A 23,092-nucleotide genomic window follows, 5' to 3' on the forward strand; every position below is an offset into this window, starting at 1 on the left:
AGTTCTTTTGAAAATGATGAAATCATAAATGAAAAAATAATGAAATTATAAATTAATATATAATAAAATTACACTTCTAACCCTTTAAAAATGTAAAAAAAATCTATTTAGTTCTTTTGAAAACGATGAAATCATAAATTATCATATGATAAAATTATATTTTAACCTCTCAAAAATTTATAATTCAATTTTCACCCCTTAAAAAAATTTTAGGGTTCACCCTTGCGTAAGTCTCCCTTCCATAATCTTCCCATGCCTCAAAAAGCCGACAATTCTTACCAGAATTATTGCCTCACTCCAAGTACAAGGCCAATGCTGAGTTCGCATCTTGCATAAATATGGCAGTGCGACCCCAATCATCGATCTTTTTCATTTTAAGAAGTCCATCTCCTTTGTAGTGAGATGTAACTCGACCATAAGCTTGAAAACTACTTCACTTTATGCTTCACCTGTACTGAAAGGCAACCAGAAAACGTTACAGCGTAACAAAATCAAAGGTACCCTCACAACCAGCCTAAGTCGAGCAAATGCATAGGCAGAAGGCATAACGGTATCCAATTTATCAAATTGAGAAAAAAATTCGAGCAAATTAAGATGTAAGAGATGTTATATAGATTGCATGGTGATTGTACAAATATCATTATTCATGTATCCCCCATACTTCAGGCAATGATATTTTTAACCCCCACATGATCATCTTCGCTTAATCTTAAACCTTGTACTATGTCTCTCTACATGCCTTGACCTTCATCTATAGTGTTGCCATGAAAAATCTACAGATGAACAGAACAGCTTGCAACTTTCTTTCTCACAATCTCAGACAAACTATTCCACGTAAGAGTGTTCTTTTCCAGATTCGACCACCAGCGGGTTTAAATTCTCAGCTTTACCATTTCCTTTAGGTATAATGAGTCCGTACCCTCCAGCTTTCCTTTTGTATAAAATATTAATCTCACCTGTGCCGAGCACAAATATAATACTTTTTATTAGCTCATAACAGTTAAGGCTGAAGAAATGAACAAGGGCTTGGAAAACGTCATACCAGTTTCTTCATTGCGGAAACCATAGAAGTCATGATCAACATTTTCCAGCTGCTCAACTGCTTCAGAGACAGTCAGTGGTGGCATCTCAAAGTATTTTGTACGAACAATCTGAAACATTCGTAATGCAGGTGCGTTAATGGAGAGGCAAAGGAAAAAGAAAACAAGTACCAGCATCAATTGTGAAGGGGCTGTATCAATTTGTTTGATCATCTTTCTCGACGCAAATTAAAGCAAGAAAAGATGGACAAAAACTCATTCAGAATTTCTAATAATAATCATCATACATGTTACTACGATACCTTTTGCAAAACTACCAAAAGATATCAAAATAAACAATAACACCGCAAATTATTTCCTGTTGTTTTATTTTTCCTCTATCCCAGATTGAATAAAAGTTGCATATCCAATTAGGAAACGAAAACCATAAATGAGAGTTGATGAACTCAAAAGAAGAAATGTTTTAAAAGCCCCTTAATATAATGTCATGCAGCCAAGCATCTAAGTAGAATATATGAAAAATATCTGCAAGAAAACTAATTCCATAAACAGATCAATAGGTTAAAAGTTGATGAAATAAACCTCATCTATAAAGCTATCATCCTCCTGTTCGGGAACCGCTGCTACGTCATCATCTGCTACTACCTGCTCGGGAAAGGCCTCTGCATCATCATCTACTACTACCGCCACCGGTTCTCTAACTTTTGATCTACTGAAGCCTTTCATGTGGCGGCCACGATCTGATTCTTTCTCCTTAATCTTCCTTAACTTTCTTTGTAGAATTGAGGACACCAAATCTATACTCCCATATACTGTCTCAGCATCTTCTTCTGCTCGAACTACTCCATGCTTCTTTGTAAACAAAGTCACCTTCAAACAAAAACCCATCAGAGCAAAAAGTAAGCTAAGTGTCTAAAATTCAAAATGCAAACATCAAATATCAGGATTGGGAAAGTACCTCACATCTTCGAATCCTGGGACCTTTCCCAAGTTCTCCCCCACGAACAGACAACCTAACATCAACTTCTCTCACCAGATGGCTATGCTTCTGAACTGCCTTACCAACCTTCTCCTCAACATGCTGCTTAACTGTATCTGTTAACTGTATCCGACGAAAACAAGTTTATTACAGCAGACAAAACCTTCTCTAAACTTTCCCACCATTGAAGTACAATTTCGACATGGGCCTTATAATAAAAATCATTTAAATCAAAAACCCAAAGCAAATATAGATGTCAAACTAAGTGCTTCATTAATCATTATGATGTAGTTGGTCTTTCACATGCTTCAAGTAAAAAAACTTGGGCTTCCAATAGGAAAAAGACGCATCATCACTAAAAAAATAAAGGGTTACAACTTAAACTAGGAAGAGAAATCTCATTGTTGAGTGGAAAAGCTTCTTTTTTTTTTCTTTTTTCTTTTTTTGTAAATAAAGTAAATGATTAGTAAGAGTAAAATTACTTCGAGATTTTTGCCTTGTATGATTAATTTGACGGAAGCGAGTGGACCGTCCCATGACATTCGAACCGCTAGTGAAGAGCTCCTGATTTTTCTTGGTTCCATCTCAATGCACTTGAAATAGCTCCCAATTGGGTTGAAGAAACTGGATTTGTAAGAAGGTAATGAAAGGATTCGAGGTTTTGTGAGAGTGAACATAGAGACCGATGAAGAAGAGGATGAAGGACTTGAAAATGATGAGTCAGAGACAGAGAGTGGGTGGTGGAAGCTTGTTTGAGAGGAAGCTAACAGAGTCGTCGCCATTTCGACAAGGAGAGCCGGGTTTTGGATGGATTGAAAGAAAATGGAAGAAAATACAGGAATCTGGTATTAGGCAAATAGGAGGGGGGAGGGGGGAATTATGCCGTCTGGCTTATGGATAAGGACACGTGAGATGGCATGGGCTAGATATTTATAAGGTATAATCAACAAAATTCACAAAAATAATATCACATATATTTTTTTAAAATTTTCATATATATATATATATATATATTTATTTATTTCTATGTTAAATCTTTTTTAATATTTAAAAAGTATTACATCTGTTGCAGGATTCGTGTCTGTAAATATAAATTTCAAAGTTGATTTGTTTTATAAATAAAAATCTCAAATTTTCAGATTGATTCATGTCATCCTTTTGCACTTGTAAATTTTATTTAATTCTTAGTAATTTATTTATTTTATTAAATTTTAAACCATAAAGAATTTCGCACATTTTTATAATATATAATCCATATTATTTTTTCAAAATATATTAAATATGAACTGGAAGAACATTTCCAATAAATATTTGCCTTGAGATAAATACATAAATTAAGGATAAAGGTGGGATGGATGATGTAAATGGGACCATTTATTGAATTAGACGGGTGTTCCCTTGTCTTTTTAGATACATCCCTCATCCTTTTCCTTGTCCGCCAACAAGCTTGTTAAATTTTTGTGTGAAAACAATATAATATTGTATGATTAAGATAATTTACAATTTTATATCCATTATACACACAAATAAAATTTTAGGTAAACTATTAAAATAGTCATTTTTATCTTCAGATTATATTTTAGTCATTTATGTTTGAAATATTACGTTTTAGTCACTTACGTTAACGTGTTATAACATTTTAGTCATTGAGTCGTTAATTATCGTTAACGATGTAACGGTAAGCTGACATGGCACGTTAAATTATCATTTGAAACAAAATTTTTAGGTTAAATTATACAATTGATCCCCATATTTTTTCATTTTGAACAATTTAATTTTTTTTCTTTTATTTTTTTCTTTTTTCTTTATTTTCCATTCTCTTCTGCTTCTTCCTCTATTTTCCTCCCTTCTACATCTCTTTTAACGTAGTTTTTCTATGTTTCCCATTTATAAAAATGAATGAAGTATACTAATAAAAATGGTGTATATCATGTTAAATCATGTGTGGACATTGCATGAAAGTGTAAAAAGTACAAGAAATGGTCATAAAGGGGTAGTCCATAATGCAACATACAAATAGAGTAGTCGTGACTTGTGTTCGTCTTATGCAGATCCCTAATAGGGAATAATGTCTGCCAATAGGCAGGGTCTGCTTGCGGAAGTATCCGTCAGCATACTTTAGAAATAGGAAATTGAGTCCGCCAAATGTGGCGTGTCATTATGTCATAGCCTCACGTGTCAGTTGAATTTTATCGTGAGGATATGCTACCGTGGAATTCACTCAGTTTTTATTAACTTGTTTAGTTTTCTTCTTCTTATTTTCATGCTTTTATATAAGGATTCAGCCAGATCTGAGGCTTATTTTGTGAGCCATCTATAGTTTTGTTTGTAATATGAAATCGTTGGGGAATAGGATAATTGTTAGTGTCTGCCAGTTTAAATCTGAAGAGTTGTATTTGACATGTTGATTTGTATTTCTAGATTCTTATGAGCAGTTTTGTTAGGCTTCACGCCAAACCATTTTGAATGATGTTGATCAGCAAGTAGTGAATTTTAAACTTTGCATGAGTGCTATCTCATTTTGCATTTTATACCAACCTGCAAATGTTTATAAGGTTTCCGCCAAATGGTGTTTAACCATAGCCTGGTTATAAGCGGAGTATTATTGTTTTTAAAGTGTTTTAAAAAAGTATCATATATTATTCAATATTTTGGGGTTATCGCCCATTGCGCGGATTTTTCGCCGAGTTAAAGTATTCGATTTTCAAATATTTTTGTTAGACCAATCGGTTTTTAGTTGTGACGCCCCATACCCAAATCTAACGAGCAGGTCGGATATAGAGTGTTACAAAGTAAAATTTGATATTCATTAAGAGTTTAGGGTTTGCTTTTAAATATGTAGTTTGTCGTGTAGAGCGGAAAGGAAAAAAAGATTTTAAGTATTTAAAGACGAAATCTAGTAATTTAAATTTTTCTTTCCTTTTAAAACAATTCTTTTCAAAGATAAAAATTAGAAAATATATTTTTGTTGTTGATTTGACCATTTAAAATTTAAGATATTTTAACATAAAACACAATTAAGTTTGAAATTTTAAAATGAAAGTTTGAGAGTGTTTATTTTTCATATTGTCATATTAAGATGAAATGAAGACATTAATTCATTTTTGTTGAGGACAATAATTTATTCAGATATATTCTTGTTTATTCCTAACAAATTTTTGTTTAAATTATTCCTAATAAAATTGATATACATTTCTCCTTTTGTAACAAAACATCTAATAGTTGCTAAAAGAAGATAAATATTTCAATTTTTTTTGTATCTATTATATAAAAGTAAGAAACATTGGTATTGTAGCTAGGCTGTGTAATCTGCCTACCTCAGCTGCTATATATATGCACATACAATATCGAAGGGCTTGCGGGGAGGCTAGAGAGGAAGGAGAAAAAAAAAAGAGAGAGATTAAATAAAAAAAATGTGTTTTCTTTTCTTTCAATTTTTAAAAGATCAAATATAATATTTAAATAATTTGTTTGGGTAATCCAATTTAGAGAAAAAAACATTTTATTAATTTACATATTTTTTGTTTTTAAATAACATATTTAAATGGATGATTTGTGAATTGATTTAAGATTTAATCCTCCCAATTATAAAAGTATAAATTAAAATAATTAATTTTAATTTAATTTAAAAGGATACATTCAAAAGGTTAAACCAGCATTGGTTTATAAATTGTAACTGATTTACTTGCCATTTTTGCTAATTTTTAAGATAGATAGTAATCATATCTTACCAAAAAGTAAATTCTTTATTTTTAAATGATATATTTAAAATGGTTGGTGACACCATTGATCTAAAATTCATATTCAATCTTGAATAATTATAATACATTTAGTTTTTCATAATTAACAAAAAAATTAAATAATTATAATTTAACAATTTATTTTAAATTATGCATGTCTGCTTTACTATCTATGTTCAGGATTCGTGGCTGCACTTTCCCACAACAGTATTGTCTTCAAGGTTCAAACCTACATTCTCTCCTTATGAGTGCAATATGTCTTACCATGGTTGTAATACCCCTAACCCCTCTCCATTGTCGAATTAAGGTCACGAGCATTACTAACGAATCAAACAATTAATTCAATCATAATCAACATATAAACTAACTAATAACATTATAATATGCAGGGATAGGTCACGACAATCAAATACTTTCATGCTAAATTCTTATACATTCGAATAATAAATTATGCTATGCATTTCTAAACTTGGTCTTCCACAATCTACACTCTTATCACTATTTATACATTGCTAAACTTAGTCTTCCATTGTTTACACTCTTATCACTATTTATCCCTTCTAGAATGTTAGAATTCGGATACATATAAGACTATTCCAATTATTAACATAAGAGTAGTAGTCCATACTCTGCTCACGATTATCTTTTTAATTTACCTTCGATGATGTTAGTGGAATGCACTTAATTTAGGTTTGCTAATCCACCCTAATTCAGAGTAAAAGTTACTCTTACAGCCCTTATTACGAGTCTACGGGACCCTAAAAATAGTTTAAAAATAGGCAGGGACTAATTTGAAACAGTTCTGGAAGTTTAGGAAATAATTACACAAATTTTGATTTCAAGGGTCACACACCCGTGTGGCTAAGCCATGTGCCTCACACGGCCAAGACCGTGTAACTCTCTGACTTGGGTCACACGCCCATGTGTGTTGCCCGTGTGTGACACACGTCCGTGTGGCCAGGCCGTGTGCACCCAAAAGTACCTTAAAACTCAAGTTTACCAATTCCTACTTACTTGGGCATTAAGAAACTAAATTACCAATCATTTAACCTATTCAAAACACGATTAAAAATGCCCAAAATACACCAAATTTATCACCTAATATTTCTAACCAATGTACCCTCATTGGTACCACATTTTATACGTTCAACTACATCAACAACTCATCACACATTCAAGACTTTCATTCATATCACACTTACTATATTTGAACTAACTTTCAAACTTCTAAAGTTACCAAATATGAAACTAAGCACATACCAAGCATTATGCTAAGCTATTAACTTTAAACTAGGCTAGCATACCAACATAGCCTTAACCACAACCATATACACATTTAACCATCATTTCAGTAACAACTAAGTTAACCACATCTTATAAACGATATCAACAAAACACTCCCTAGGTACATGCCATTACAAAATGAAATATCACCACACTTGAGCTCGGGATTTGTGATTTGATACTGAGTCGACAATAATTCGAATAGTACCTAACCTGTGTATGAAAACAAAACCGCACGCTGACAAAAACTCAGTGGTATTTCTATAATCCGAATAACATAAACTTGATGTAAGTATTTAAAATGCAAAATGCAACAAGTAAGCTATGTTCATGTGTTTCAATTCAATAGTATAATTTTTTCTCATTCCTTATTCAAATCTACTAAGATTTTCACATGTTCAAATATATAAGTATATATCAATGACATTTCATTTAACGATTGAATACATCATCTCATTCAATGGCATGATTCATATCTTTGATCTATACTTGAATTCATTCAAGTTTTCACATCTCAATTCATCAATTCATATTTTATTTCTCATCTCATAATCATTTCTCATATTTTCCATTTCAATATTTTCTCATCTCATATTCATTTCCCGTCTTTGCTATTTCAATATCAATCACATAAATTATTATTTTATTTTCCCTATTTACACGACACGGACTCAGATGGATACACGGACTCAACCAACACACCAGTTTGGCACCCAGTGCCTCATCGGATAAATCTAAAGTAATAATTGCGCCAAACACTATATAAATTGACACCCAGTGTCTCATCGGTTAAACTGAAGTAAATTGGCACCCAGTGCCTCATTAACTCGAGGTCAAAGTAATCCCTAACTCTTCCTATCCTATGGCATGCCATCTATATCCGACTTAACCCAATACAATTAATAGGGTTTCATTTCACTTTTCAATACAACCAATGTCTCAATTTCATGAATATATATCATCACATATAATCATATATTCAATTTGATAATAATCACATTTTTCTCAATACACATATATTCGTAATCAATATATTTCATAATATACAAAATCAATCTATTTAATTTCAATTATGAATTTAATTCAATTACCAAGTACCAAAATAATCACCTTAAATACTTACCATATGCAAACAATTATATATGCAATAATCTACTATTTAATTCAGATTATAGAAACACAAACTGTGTTTTTCGAGCTATTCGACGTCGATTTTATCCTTCCCCTTTTTACTCTAGGATTTCGATACGACGTTAGCTACGGAATAAAAAAATTAAATCACATTAATACTATACATTTCAATTTCACATTAAATTTTAATTTTTACACTATATTTTGCTTATTTATCAATTTAGTCCCTAAACCGAGACTAATTTTAACCTTTACAATTAACTTCATATTTTATACTAATTTCACTCTATACCACATTTTGTTTCCTCTTTTCCAATTCAACCCCATAATTTTGAATTTTTCAAAATTTAGTCCCTATTATTCAAAATCAACAATTAATTCTACAATTTAGTCCTTTTCCATTTCAAACTTAAGAATCTATTTATTTGATCCCTAATATTTAAACTATTCAACAATGTTAACATCTAAAATCTAGAACAATACTAAAAATTACAGTATGAGTCAGGTAGCCCTAAGTATCGAGATTTCAAAAATATAAAAATTACAAGTGTAGGGACTAAATTACACTAACCAATTTGGATTTGAACTTCAAGCCCCCAAATGCCGTGAGCTTCGCTTTTTCTTTCTTTCTTTTCCTTTTATTTGTTTTCTAATTTGCATGCATTTCATCTCTTTCTTTCCACTTTCTTTCTATTTCATTTAATTTGTTTTCATTTTATTATTATTATTATTATTATTATTATTATTATTACTAACTTTATAATATAACATATATAATATATATACATGCATTTACACTTAACCAAATTGGACCACCTATACACAACCATTTATTAAATTGTTTAATAGTTACTTTAGTCCCTTTAGTTTATTTCAATTTATAATTAAACCTATACACATGCATCTCTTTCTTTCCACATTTTCGTCTTGCATAAAAACAACCAAGGCCACTCAATGAGGCATCACTATAGACCACAAAATCTTTTCCCGGTTCAGGTAAAGTTAAAATCTGTGCCTCCGTCAACATTTGTTTTAATTTCTCGAAACTCTCTTGACATTCCTTGCTCCAAACAAACTAAACATTTTTGTGCAACAGCTTTGTCATCAGTAAAGCTATCTTGGAAAATCCATTTACGAATCTTCTATAATAACCAGCTAAACCTAGAAAACTGCGAACCTCTGACACATTTCTCGGTGCTTTCCACTGAACAATGACCTCGATCTTTTTTGAGTCAACTCTAACTCCATCTTCCAAGATAACATGTCCTAAAAACACAATTTCTGATAACCAGAATTCACACTTGCTAAGCTTTCCATATAATTGTTTCTCTCATAACACGTCCAAAACAATTCTGATGTCTCTCATGCTCGGATTAAGATTTAGAATAGATCAAGATGTCGTCTATGAAAACTACCATAAATTGATCCAAATACGGTTGGAAAATACGGTTCATGGGATCCATGAATGCCGCCGGAGCATTAGTCAGCCCAAAAGGCATCACCAAATATTCGTTGTGGCCATAACGCGTACTAAACGCCGTCTTATGTACGTCACTATCTTTTTCTTTTAATTGATAGTAATCAGATCTCAAATCGAGCTTAGAAAAGATAGAAGCTCCCTTTAGCTGATCAAACAAGTCATCGATACGAGGTAGGGGGTATCGATTTTTAATTGTCAACTTATTCAATTATTGATAGTCTATACAGAGTCGCATCGAGCCATCTTTCTTTTTAACAAATAACACCGGAGCTCCCCAAGGCGATATACTAGGGCGTATAAACCCGCGATCTAACAAATCTTGCAATTGCCTCTTCAATTCTTTCAGCTCTGTAGGTGTCATACAATAAGGGGACATTGTCACCGGAGTCGTACCAGGAAACACTTCAATTGCAAATTGAACCTCTCGATCTAGTGGTAATCCTAGTAATTTCTCGGGAAACACATCGGAGAATTCACAAATGGTACAAATCTTACTGCTCTAACTATGATCAGAATTCGAGCTGATAACATAGGCTAGAAATGCTTCACAACTCTGATTGAGAAGTTTGTTAGCTCGAATTGTCGAAATGATACGAGTTGGCCTACTCGTTCGAACACTATTCAATTCAATTATGTTACCATCTTTACTTTGAACCACAAATTTCTTTTTACGACAGTCTAGAATCACCCTGTGCTCAGTAAGGCAATCCATTCCCAATATTAAATCAAAGTCACCAAATGACATTATCAACAAATCAACAGGAAAGGTTATATTCTGCATATCTAACGAACATCGCCTACACACCTGATCCTCTATTACGGACTATCCCAAAGGACTTGACACAACTATCGATACTCTAGACATCTCAGCTTTTAAACTTCCCAATTTAACTAATTCAAAATTAACATATGAGTGTGAAGAGCCCGGGTTTATCAAAGCATAAACAGGTTCTGAATGGAATAAAAAAAAACCTACCACAACGTCAGTAGCATCATCGTCCTTACGTGTCCGTACAATATAAGCTCGTGTTGGCACTCTAGCCTCTGTCTGGTGAGTAACAGTATCACTTCCCTTTATAGCACCACTTCTAGCAAAAGAACCACTGTGACTTGTTCCACTGCCCCTAGATGCATGCATAGACCTCTGAGAAGAAACAAGAGTAAAATTTTCATTCTTTAGACACTCTTGAGCAAAATGCATATAGATCCACAGTGAAAACAAGCCAGAGTTAGCTTCCAACATTCACCATGGTTCTTTTTCCCAAAATGTTCACAATTCGGAATATCAGTATCCCTGGGCAGACCTCGCACAGTACCCGTGGACACAGTCCGTTGTTGATCACGGTTTCTATCAGATCTATCAAACTTAAAAGTCAATTTCCAGCCATTGCAAAATTTCTTGGTTTGTTTTGGTTGCGGATGCAAGTAGCAGTACCAAACCGCTTTCCAGAACTGCAAGTAACCTCAGCCTTTTTATCAAGTCCTAAGGCTTGTTCTACCATCTTTGCCCGACCAACTAGATCAGAAAACTCTGTAATTCGATACGATACCAAGTGTACCCGAAGTTTATCACGTAGCCCACGTAGAAATCGTCTACAACTTTCAATGTTAGATTGTACAAATTCAGCAGTGTACTTACTAAGTCGTACGAACTCCCGCTCATAATCGGTCACTGACATCCCCTCTGCTTTAACAGCAAAAACTTTTTCCTTCTATCTTATATGTATAATTCTCTGACATATTTCTTTTGAAATTCCTTTTGAAATAATTCCCAATTGGCTTGTTCAATAGGTACATGGCGTGTTATTGACTGCCACCATGTATACGCTTCTCCTTACAGTAGAGAAACATCATAAATCACGCTTTCACGCGAGTTGCATTCAAGTTGTTGCAAAACACATTTAGTGGATTCAATTCAAACTTCCACCGCTGTGGGATCGACCCCTTTCAACCCCAAAAACTCAATAGCACATATCTCCACAGTTCTTTTATTGGAGCCCGTCGAATGGTAGGTGCAGGCATTGAAGCAGACGTAGTTCCCGCAACACGCTGAAGTGCATCAATGATAGCTCTATGTAAATGTGAATCACCTGCTCCATCATTATCACCTCGCTCAATATTAGGTCATTGAGCACTGGTTGGGTTAACATTCGGAGTTACTGACTTCGTTGCCTCACAATCATCACTATGCACATCACTAAAGTAGAACTCTTATTCCACTTCATTATCTGATTCATTTGCCATCATTTAACTATAAAACAAAAAAAATTATCATCAGCATCAAAATCCTGACTCAACTAGACTCAACTATGGCATGCACCTCTAGACTCAATTCTGAGCTCGATTTAGCTCGAGAATCAACTAAACCTATAACTTTGATACCACTAAATGTAACACCCCGAACCCCTTTCTGTCGTCAGATTTGGGTCACGAGCATTACTAATGAATCAAACAATTAATTCAATCATAATCAACTTATAAACTAACTAATACGATTATAATATGCAGGGGTAGGTCACGACAATCTAATACTTTCATGCTAAATTCTTATACATTCAAATAATAAATTATGCTATGCATTTCTAAACTTCGTCTTCCACTGTCTACACTCTTATCACTATTTATCCCTTCTAAAATGTCAGAATTTGGATACATATAAGACTATTCAAATTATTAGCATCAAAGTATTAGTCCATACTTCATCTACGATTATCTTTTTAATTTATCTTTGATAATGTTAGTGGAATGCACTTAATTTAGGTTTGCTAATTCGCCCCATTTTAGAGTAAAATTTACTCTTACAGACCCTATTATGAGTCCACGGGACCCGAAAAATAGTTTTAAAATAGGCAGGGACTATTTTGAAATAATTCTGGAAGTTAAAGAAATAATTACAAAAATTTTGATTTTAGGGGTCACACACCCGTGTGGCCAGGCCGTGTGTACCCAAAAGCACATTAAAACTCAAGTTTACCAATTCCTACTTACTTGGGCACTAAACAACTAAGTTACCAATTCTTTAACCTATTCAAAACACGATTAAAAATGCCCAAAATACACCAAATTTATCACCTAATATGCCTAACCAATGTACCCTCATTGGTACCACATTTTATATGTTCAAATACATCAATAACACATCCCACATTCAAGACTTTCATTCATATCACACTTACCATATTTGAACTAACTTTCAAACTTCTAAAGTTACCAAATATGAAACTAAGCACATACCAAGCATTATGCTAAACTACCAACTTTAAACTATCACATACCAAAATATAAACTAGGCTAGCATACCAACATAGCTTCAATCACAACCATATACACATTTAACCATTATTTCGCTAGAAACTAAGTTAACCACATCTTATAAACGATATCAACAAAACACTCCCTAGGTACATGCTATTAAAAAATGAAATATCACCACACTTGAGCTAGGGGTCTATGATTTGATGTTGAGTCGACAATAATTCAAACAGTACCTAGCCTGCGCACAGAAAACAAAATCGCACGCTGAGTAAAACTCAGTGGTATTTCTATAATCCGAATAACATAAACTTGATGTAAGTATTTAAAATGAAAAATGCAACAAGTAAGCTATGTTCATGTGTTTCAATTCAATAGTATACTTTTTTCTCATTCTTTATTCACACCTACTAAGATTTTCACATGTTTAAATATATAAGTATATATCAATGGCATTTCATTTAACATTTGAATACATCATCTCATGCAATGGCATGGTTCATATATTTGATCAATACTTGAATTCATTCAAGTTTCACTTATCAATTCATCAATTCATATTTCATTTCTCATCTCATAATCATTTCTCTTATTTTCCATTTCAATATTTTCTCATATCATATTCATTTCTCATCTTAGCTATTTCAATATCAATCACATAAGTTATTATTTTATTTTCCCTTATTAACATCACACAGACTCGGGCAGATACACGGATGCAACTAACACAGTTTAGCACCCAGTGCCTCATCGGATAAATCTGAAGTAATAACTGCATTCAACACTATATAAATTGACACCCAGTGTCTCATTGGTTAAACCGAAGCAAATTGGCACGCCGTGCCTCATCGACTTGAGGTCGAAGTAATCCCTGAACTCTTTCTATCCTATGGCATACCATCTATATCAGACTTAGCCCAATACAGTTAATAGGGTTTCATTTCACTTTTCAATACAACCAATGTCTCAATTTCATAAATATATATCATCACATATAAGCATATATTCAATTTGATAATTATCACATTTTTCTCAATGCACATATATTCATAATCAATATATTTCATAATATACAAAATCAATCCATTTCATTTCAATTATGAATTTAGTTCAATTCCCAAGTACCAAAATACTCGCCTCAAAAGCTTACCATATGCAAACAATTATATATGCAATAATCTACTATTTAATTCAGATTATAGAAACACAAACCGTGATTTTTGAGCTATTCGACGTCGATTTTATCCTTCCCCTTTTTACTTGAGGATTTCGGTACGACGTTAGCTACGGAATGAAAAAATTAAATCACATTAATACTACATATTTCAATTTCACATTAAATTTTAATTTTCACACTATATTTTGCTTATTTATCAATTTAGTCCCTAAACCGAGACTAATTTTAACTTTCACAATTAACTTCATATTTTTAATCTAATTTTACTCTAAACCACATTTAGCTTCCTCTTTTCCAATTCGACCCCATAATTTCAAATTTATCACAATTTAGTCCCTATTGTTCAAAATCAACAAGTAATTCCACAATTTAGTCCTTTTCCATTTCTAACTTAAAAATCTATCTATTTAATCCCTAAAATTTAAACTATTCAACAATGTCAGCATCTAAAATCTTGAACAATACTAAAAATTACTATATGGGTCGGATAACCTTAAATATCGGAATTTCAAAAATATAAAAATTACAAGTGTAGGAACTAAATTGCACTAACCAATTTGAATTTGAGCTTCAAACCCCCCAAATGCTGTGAGCTTCTTCTCTTTTCTTTCTTTTCTTTTTCTTTGTTTTCTAATTTGCATGCATTTCATCTCTTTCTTTCCACTTTCTTTCTATTTCATTTAATTTGTTTTCATTTAATTTATTATTATTATTAAACTTTATAATATAACATATATAACATATATACATGCATTTACACTTAACCATATTGGGCAACCTATACACAACCATTTATTAAATAATTTAATTGTTACTTTAGCCCCTTTAATTTATTTCAATTTATAATTCAAAATTTAACCTTTACGCGATTTAGTCCCTATACCTTAATAACTTCTAATTTCCTAAAATTCACTAATCCAAAAATTAATTAGCTACCCAACTAACTTTGTAAATATTTAATTAAATATTTATGAGTTCGACTTACGAAAACTGAGTCTTGAAAATACGTTTTCTGACACCCCGACTATCGGGTCGTTATAATTGCACCCAACCACTTGTTAATATCAAATAGAAATTAATTTTAAAAAAATAAAAATCTCTCATAGTGGGGAGATAATAGTAGCCTAAAATAAAACTAAAACCCTATATTAATTCACTTGTGTGATATTTTAAAATTATATATATTTACTTGGAAGTCATGCAATAATAAAGATAATATTGAAAACACTGAATAAGATTTTTTTCTTAAAGAACTATTTGAACTTGCCACGATAAAATTTTTTTTCGTTGGAGCTGTGATCTTAAGAAAATTTGGCATCAACATTTTGATTGAAATAATTAACAATATTAACTATTTGAACTAACTAATGACAATGTAAAAGTAAAGGAATCAAATAATATAAAACATTAAAACATATAGATTAAATAGAAAGTTTTAGCATAGTATAGGGGCTAAAAATGAAATTTGATCATAGTCTTATAATGTAAAAAGAAAAAAAGACAAACTCAAAAGAAACAGAAAGAAATTATATATATAACTACATAATCTTTTAATAAAAATGATAAAATTAACTATTTAGACTAATTAATAATATTATAAAATATAAAGATAAAATTATATTAAAAATTAAAATATAAAAATTAATATAATAGAGACTAAAATCAAAATTAAACCACTTAACTATAACAAAAAAAAAAAAGAAACAGAGGAACATCCATTATATGGCACAGTACTTAAAAGAATCCGTCATATGCCACATGTAAATTTGGATATTCCTTTTATATATTGTTTATAGGTAAAACTAGCATCATTTTAAGATCGCCATCATGATTTAATTTTCATGGTAATAAAGATCACTAAGGTTATCTTAAATTATTGTGTTTGATATAATATTATGTATCTATTTATCCTAAGTTTCTATGGTTGAAAATGCATAAAAAAGTGGATTCAGCCTTCGTTAGTCAGTATTATTTTTATGGTAACAATTACGGGATATAAGTTTAAATGTGTTTAAACGCGTTTTTATTTCAAATTTAGATTGGAAAGGGATTATGGGCAGAAGTTGGTGTTTTATTATTATTAATGATAAAATTATGTTTTTTTTTGTATTCTCTATATCCATTATACATATGTTTAAGCTTTGCGTCAACACCTTTCAATAATGCCATCTCTAATTTTTGAACTTGTGTTCTCTCTTGAGAGTGCAATGTGCGTTGCCACTTACCCAACATTTGTTGATAATAATCAAATCATATATATATATATATATATATATATATTACAAGGTCTAAGACCCAAAATTGATATGGACAACTTACTTAGTTGTCACGTGGATAATTATTATTTTAAATAAATAAAATTAAAATCTTGAGTAAAAATATGAAAGGGTTAGATAAATTTTAAAATTTTACATAAATTTTTATGAAGGAAGTAAAATATATAAAATTATCATAAATATAAATAATATTAAGATTTGTTATCATTAGATTTTTAGAAAATTAAGTTAAATTTTGTTTAATTATTTCATTAAATTTAAAAGTTATCATTTTCCTATGTTCTCACTTTCAATTTTTTTGTGTGTGTTATCAATTATTTTAAAATTTTTAGTATTAAATAAAAAATTACATTTTAATTAATACATATAATTAATTCGTGCATCAATCTAAAAACATAAATTATTTAATAAAATAACAACTTTACATAAAATTACTCTTCTATAAAAGATTGTGAAGTATGAACCTGTACTCATTCTTTTTTTTGGTTGAGAAAAATCAGATTGGGCTTTATTTAATTATAAAAACATAATATCCAACAGATCAAAAACAAAAATAAACTAAACAAAAGGAGGTCCAACACTTAAGCTTTGGCCCGGAAGGAAATTCAAAACTAAACTAAGAGTATTCTAGAATACCATAATTATAACCCCTATTCTGCTCAATCAGAAAACTAATGCATGTCTTGTCTGCTAGGCTGGCATTTCTTCTTCAAGACATTTTCACAATTCCAAGGGGAGCATTTAACACTTTGTCTGTTGATTTGCCCATTTCACAGCTTCCCTTTCTTTCTCTTATTCTCTATCCATTTTTAATCCGGTTCTCGCACACTGTCATTTACTTTATGAAATTCGGCATATTCAGGAACACTATCCACCAGGTATATCTCCTCCTTTTTCTTCATTGATTCTTTGGCTAGTATATGTGCTAAACTATTTGTTGCTCTTGGGATATATTCAAACATTAAGTTTCTAGAGCTAGACATTATTTGCTAGATATCATGTATATATGCTCCGATATGTGATTTTTCCTATCTGTTTTCCTTGCATTTCTTGATGATTGATAATGAATCACCTTCAATAATGATCTTGGACCATTTCATCTCTATCCCAGTTTGGACTGCTCTGGGGCAAGCGAGTGCCTTCGCAGCGAAAGCTGAGCCTATCTGGTGATGAATCTCTGAGCAAGATATTAGGGCCTTTCCTTCTCTGTTTCTAACCACTATCCCCGAAGCCGCTTGACTAGATCTTTCATCATATGCTACGTCAAAATTAATCTTCACTGTCTGATCAGGTGGGTGTTTCCATTTACTGACTTTCTGGGTAATTTTTTGTGTTTCTTTTTCACTCCCATCTAACTCTTTGATATAGCTCTGGACAAAATTTACAATTTCTTTCCCAGATCTACTAACTTTCTCATGTAATCTACTATTTCTTTCTCCTCAGATTGCCCATAACGCGCAACAAAATAATTTGAATAGGGAAATGTTATTCTGAGCAAACACCCAGGTTAGCCATTATAGAAATTCCATATTAGATTCCTGTAGAAGCTTCTAGAATGATAATTCTGTCCATATTGACACTGATACAGGGCATTCTCGGAAAAGATGGTCCATCGTTTCCATGCTGATTCACACCGGGGGCAAATTGCATTAGTAATTAGCTTTCTGTATTGCATGTTAGCTCGTGTAGGCAAGTAATTCTAGGAGGTTTTCCAAATTGTAATCTTAATTTTGGAGGGTAGATTTAAAAGCTATAGTTTTTTTTTATAGAAACTACTGTAGTCGGTTTGTAAAGCATAAACACTAGGATCTTTCGACCTTTGTAAGAGTTTATAGGCACGATGGACAGAGTATTCTCCCGAGAGTTCACCACTCCAAGCCAGGAAATCATCATGAGGTGCTTTCGCCAGAGGAATATGTAGAATCTTCTCAGCTACTTCATTCGAAAAGGTATTGACAATCTTCTCTCTTACCCAGCTTTTGTTATTAACATCAATAAGCTCAACAACTTTAAAATCACATAAACTGTTAACAATCGATGATAATCTATAATTTCTTGCATCCGAAATCCACGATCATGAAGAACTGAGATATTCGTGCCCCTACCTACCTTCCAGCAAAGTCCCTCCCCCAAAATTCCTTTTGCCGCCCATATGCTTTTCCATGTATACGAGCTATTATTTACCAAGCGCGAATTTAAAAAGTTCTCATTTGGAAAGTATTTCGCTTTAAGAACTTGCGCGATTAAAGAATTTGGACTATTTAAAATTCTCCATCCTCGCTTTGCTAATAAAAAGTATTAAATTAGGTCATACTCCAAAATCCCATTCCGCCCTCTTCTTTTGGTCGACACAGAAACTTCCACTGGCACCAATGAATTCCTCTTTTCTTATACACTTTTTGCCACCAAAATTTAGTAAAGATATTTTCGAGGTCCCCAAAGAAAGATTTTGGTAGAAGAAAACAATACATAGCATAGGTGGGTATTGCCTGAAGCATTGATTTGATAAAAACCTCTTTATCCCTTTGTGATAATAATCTGACACTCTAGCCTTCAATTCTTGCATGGACCCTCTCTTTAAGATTCTGGAAAGATTCATTCTTTTGTCTGCCAACCACATGGGGAAGTCCTAAATATTTATCCAGATTTGTTGAACTTCGTACCTCTATTAATGCCGAAATTTTGCATTTTCTCCCCTCCAATGTGTTTGAACTATAAAAAATCGTAGATTTTTTAAAATTCACACATTATCTTGAACCTTTTTCATATTCCTTCAAAGTACCTTTTAAAACCATCGTTCCATTACGTGTTGCTTCTCCAAACAATATACAATCATATGTAAAAAGCAAGTGTGATATCACTAGACCCCGCCTACTAGCCTTTACGCCTTTTAACAGACCCTCTTTTGTTGCCAATCTCATCAATGATGAAAGTCCCTCACTACAGAAAAGAAAAGAAAATGACTCAAAAGATCTCCTTGTCTCAACCCTCTAGTAGATTAAAAAATTTATCCCCTTTCTCCATTAATGTTTACTACATACGAAACTGTGGTAATGAATTTCAGAATCAATGCCACCCATTCCCTAGAAAAACCCATCTTTAACATTACATCCTTTAAAAAATTCCATTCAACTCTATCATAGGCTTTGCTCATATCTAGCTTTATTGCCATATATCCTTTTTTCCCTGTACGTTTTAGTCGGAGAGTGTGTAAAATTTCATATGCTAAAAGCACGTTATAAGAGATTAATTTGCCAGGGGCAAAAGCACTCTGAGTTGTATCAATACATCTCCCAACTACTTCTTAAAGTCGATTGGCTAGTGTCTTGTCCATAATTTTGTAAATAACTGTGCACAAGCTAATAGGCCTGTAATTAACAAGATTTGTAGGGTTTGGGGTCTTTGGGATCAGCACTTTATCTGTTGAATTGAAAGAGCCAAAATTCTGATCTTCAGTCAAAATTCCCAAACAAAAGGTTGTGACGTCTTTACCTACGATGTGCCAGAATTTTTGAAAAAATATTGCGGGAAAACCATCTGATCCTGGTGCTTTAGTGGGCCCCATACCTTTTAGGGCCACAGACACTTCGTTTGCTGTAAATGTTGACGGTAGAAAAGTATTAACATCTTGCGAAATACTGTTGTCAATACTCGTTAGTAGACAAGATCGGTCTCCAACACCGTTTGACGTAAATAGCTTCTAAAAAAATGATGTAGCATCCTCATGTGTCTCAATCTCATCTGTAGCCTCTCCTAATTCATCGAGTTTCAGCCTAGATATTGTGTTTACTCATTTACGATTTGAGGCATATTTGTGAAAAAAGGCTGAATTCTTATCTCCTAATTTAAGCCAGTTTACCCTTGCCTTTTGTTCCTAGTACATTTCCTCTTTATCAATTTCCATATTGAGATGAATTTTAGTATCAATAATATTTTCCAACGTATCATCATCCCTTTCTTTCTCAATCAGTATCTCTAAGTCCTTAGTAAGCTTCCTCTTAAGCCTCTCTCGCCTTTTTTAATTTTTCCTGCCCAGCTCTTTAAATGCATTTGTAATCTCTCAAGTTATTTAGCGTGCCTGCTGTTGATTCCCATGATGTCTTAATTTCTTCCTCTATAGACTCCTCCATGGTCCACCACACCTCAAATTTAAACCTTGAATTTCCCCTATACAAGTTACCGCTGTCTGTATTCAAAAGAATTGGGCAATGATTAGACAATGAGTGGGTTAAATGTTGAACGTATCCTGTTGGAAATAGCTGCCTTCATTTTTCATTCGCCACACCCCTATCAAGCCTTTCTTTTATATTTGTTTTCGGCAAGTTTCCCCTTTCCCATGTAAACTAAACCCCTAAATACCCTATATCCTCTAATTGGCATTCATCTAAAGTCTTACGAAAGGCCTTCATTCGTCTCTCCTCCTTTGGTATGCCCCCACTTTTTTCAAAAGAAAACATGATTTCATTAAAATATCCACTTACTAACCATGGAAAAGATTGTTGTTGACCCAAGTTTCTTAGCAGACTCCAAGAATCATTCTTCTTATGAACATAAGGTGAGCCATAAAATCCCGTGAATCTCCATTCTTCTTTGACGCCTTCCTCCTTTAATGTGACATCAATGTGGCTTTTTGAAAAACTTCTTACATTGACCGAGATATCCGCTTTAACATGCCAAACATAATAAACCACGAGAACCCTCTGCCTCAACATCGATCCCGTTCAGTAATCCACAACTCCTTTTAACCTTCTCCATATGTTTTTTTTATCAATTTTTGTCTCCATAAAGAAGACCAAATGGGGATTTTGCTGCTTTAAAAAATACCACAGCCTTTTACCGCCTGTGGACTCCTCAATCCACGGACATTCCAGCTTAAGATTTTCATTACGTCTCGTTGGCTTGCCTCTCGGCAACTTTCGGTCCTATAAAATTTGAATTGACACTTTGCTCCATATTTTCTATCTCCATACCTGTTTGAACGTCACTTTGATCCGCTACTTCTTCGTGTTTCATTCTTTTTGCTCCATCATCATATTCAAATTCTGTGCATAAGACTCTGATTTCCTCTTCTGAGGGTTTCCTCTTCCTCGTAGTACATTCTTCCCTTTTTTGATTCTACGCAGCCACTTGATATATTCTTTTCCAGCTGGTCTTTTTTGCTAAATTTAAATTTGTTGCATTCACCTTTTCGTCTTTATTAATTGTATCTCCTTCCCCCTGTTCCGTTGGCGCTTCCTTCTATACTACCAATTTTAAGTTCTCTTAAGACCTCCAAAACATATTATTCCCATCTACTGCTATTTTGGCATAATTCAATGGTGACTCTGAACTACCAGTATAAGAGTATTGGGACGCCTTCTTTTTGAAGAGTGCATTAAATTTCATATTTTCCTTCCAAATTAAATTTGATTCTGTTTTTAGTGCTGTAGAGTATGGAGGATCATCTCTAATTTTATTCTTTTCTGTAGGAAGACAACCCTTGAAATCATGCCCCATTCTTCCACATCCAAAACAAAACATTGGTAATTTCTCATATTTGAACGAGATCCATGATTTATTTATATTATCTATTGAAACAAAAATACCTCGTCGAAGGGGTTGCTGCACATTAAGATTTATCCTGAGACGACATGAATCACCAATAATTTCAGATCTAATTACCCCTCCAAATGTGACTCCAATAACATGCAAAAGATCTTTTTTTTATCAAAATCTGGTAAACACGAACCTATCTTAATCCAAAACGGTGAAGAATTGAGCCCAATCTGGTTCCCTTCCATCGGTTTAGTTAATCTGTCAAATAATATAAGATTTTTACGAAAAAGCCATGGCCTCCCTTCCATCACTGTCTCCAAATCTTCTTCTAAAGCAAACACGATCAAGATTAAATTCTGCCCAGCCATCCGAATTTCAAATTTCTTCCTTGTCTTCCATATGCTTTTCATCTGTGCCTTAAAACTTTCCGGGTTGTATAATTTTCCTGTCTAGATTGTACAGATCAGGGTTGGACTTGCACTTGGTACTACCATCGAACTTTTAACTGATAACTGAATGAGTTCTTCTGTCAGAAGAGAGATCTCAACCGTCCCCTCTCTATTGCCGCCATCATTTTCCTCCATCCCAAGTCGTAGTAGTTAACTGCTTTCTCTAAGCAAAGCACTCTTGGACTAACCTGTACTCATTCTTATATATTCATATTTAATGGATATTAAATATTGTACACCTAAATATGAGTAAAATTTAAAAAAATATATATTTTAAAAAAATGTAAAATAAAAAGTTAACAATAAATTTTAAAAAAAAAATAAAATAGTTTATTTCATGTCACTAAAACTATTTTTAAAGTAAATTATAATAATAGCCTTAATTGCTTATGAGACTTATAATTAAAGTTTGCCTTTTTATTCATTAAAAATTTAAGTCTTTAATATTTTATTAATTGAATCAATATCAAATTAATTTGTAGCATTAGATTAATTAATTTTTTTACTAATAAGATATATAAAGTCCTAAATAATTGGATGTGTTTGATTTTTCATGAAACGCATTTATTTAAAAAAAATAGTGGACAATCATTTATAAGAATGAAATTATTTTTATTAAATTATATAAATAAAATGAAGAAACTAATTTTAAATACCATTCTTCCTCAGTGACAACTTTTTCACCCTTTTGGACAAGGTTTAGATGTTCACTATCAGTGACGACCAAACACATTGATTTAGTCACGGTG

At 32.6% G+C, this 23,092-nt stretch overlaps 1 protein-coding gene and 1 long non-coding RNA gene across 2 annotated transcripts; one reads left to right on the forward strand and one right to left on the reverse strand.

Annotated features, from left to right (window-relative positions):
• Nucleotides 1-579: 579 nt before the first annotated feature.
• On the reverse strand, nt 580-2,919 carry LOC105793253 (ribosome-binding factor PSRP1, chloroplastic). The gene is made up of 5 exons (XM_012622176.2): nt 2,502-2,919; nt 1,999-2,142; nt 1,623-1,910; nt 1,043-1,151; nt 580-956 (listed from the first exon to the last, which is right to left on the reverse strand). The coding sequence occupies exons 1-5, from the start codon at nt 2,799-2,801 to the stop codon at nt 826-828; spliced, it is 972 nt and encodes a 323-aa protein (XP_012477630.2). The 5' UTR covers nt 2,802-2,919; the 3' UTR covers nt 580-825.
• Nucleotides 2,920-17,017: 14,098 nt separating this feature from the next.
• LOC105791245 (uncharacterized) lies at nt 17,018-21,925 on the forward strand. The gene is made up of 5 exons (XR_008198911.1): nt 17,018-17,237; nt 17,471-17,650; nt 17,803-17,865; nt 17,948-18,308; nt 19,742-21,925. It is a non-coding gene; the product is annotated as an uncharacterized LOC105791245 (long non-coding RNA).
• The last annotated feature ends 1,167 nt before the right edge of the window (nt 21,926-23,092 follow it).

The sequence above is a fragment of the Gossypium raimondii genome, chromosome 8 (assembly GCF_025698545.1).
Source record: "Gossypium raimondii isolate GPD5lz chromosome 8, ASM2569854v1, whole genome shotgun sequence".
NCBI lineage: Eukaryota > Viridiplantae > Streptophyta > Magnoliopsida > Malvales > Malvaceae > Gossypium > Gossypium raimondii.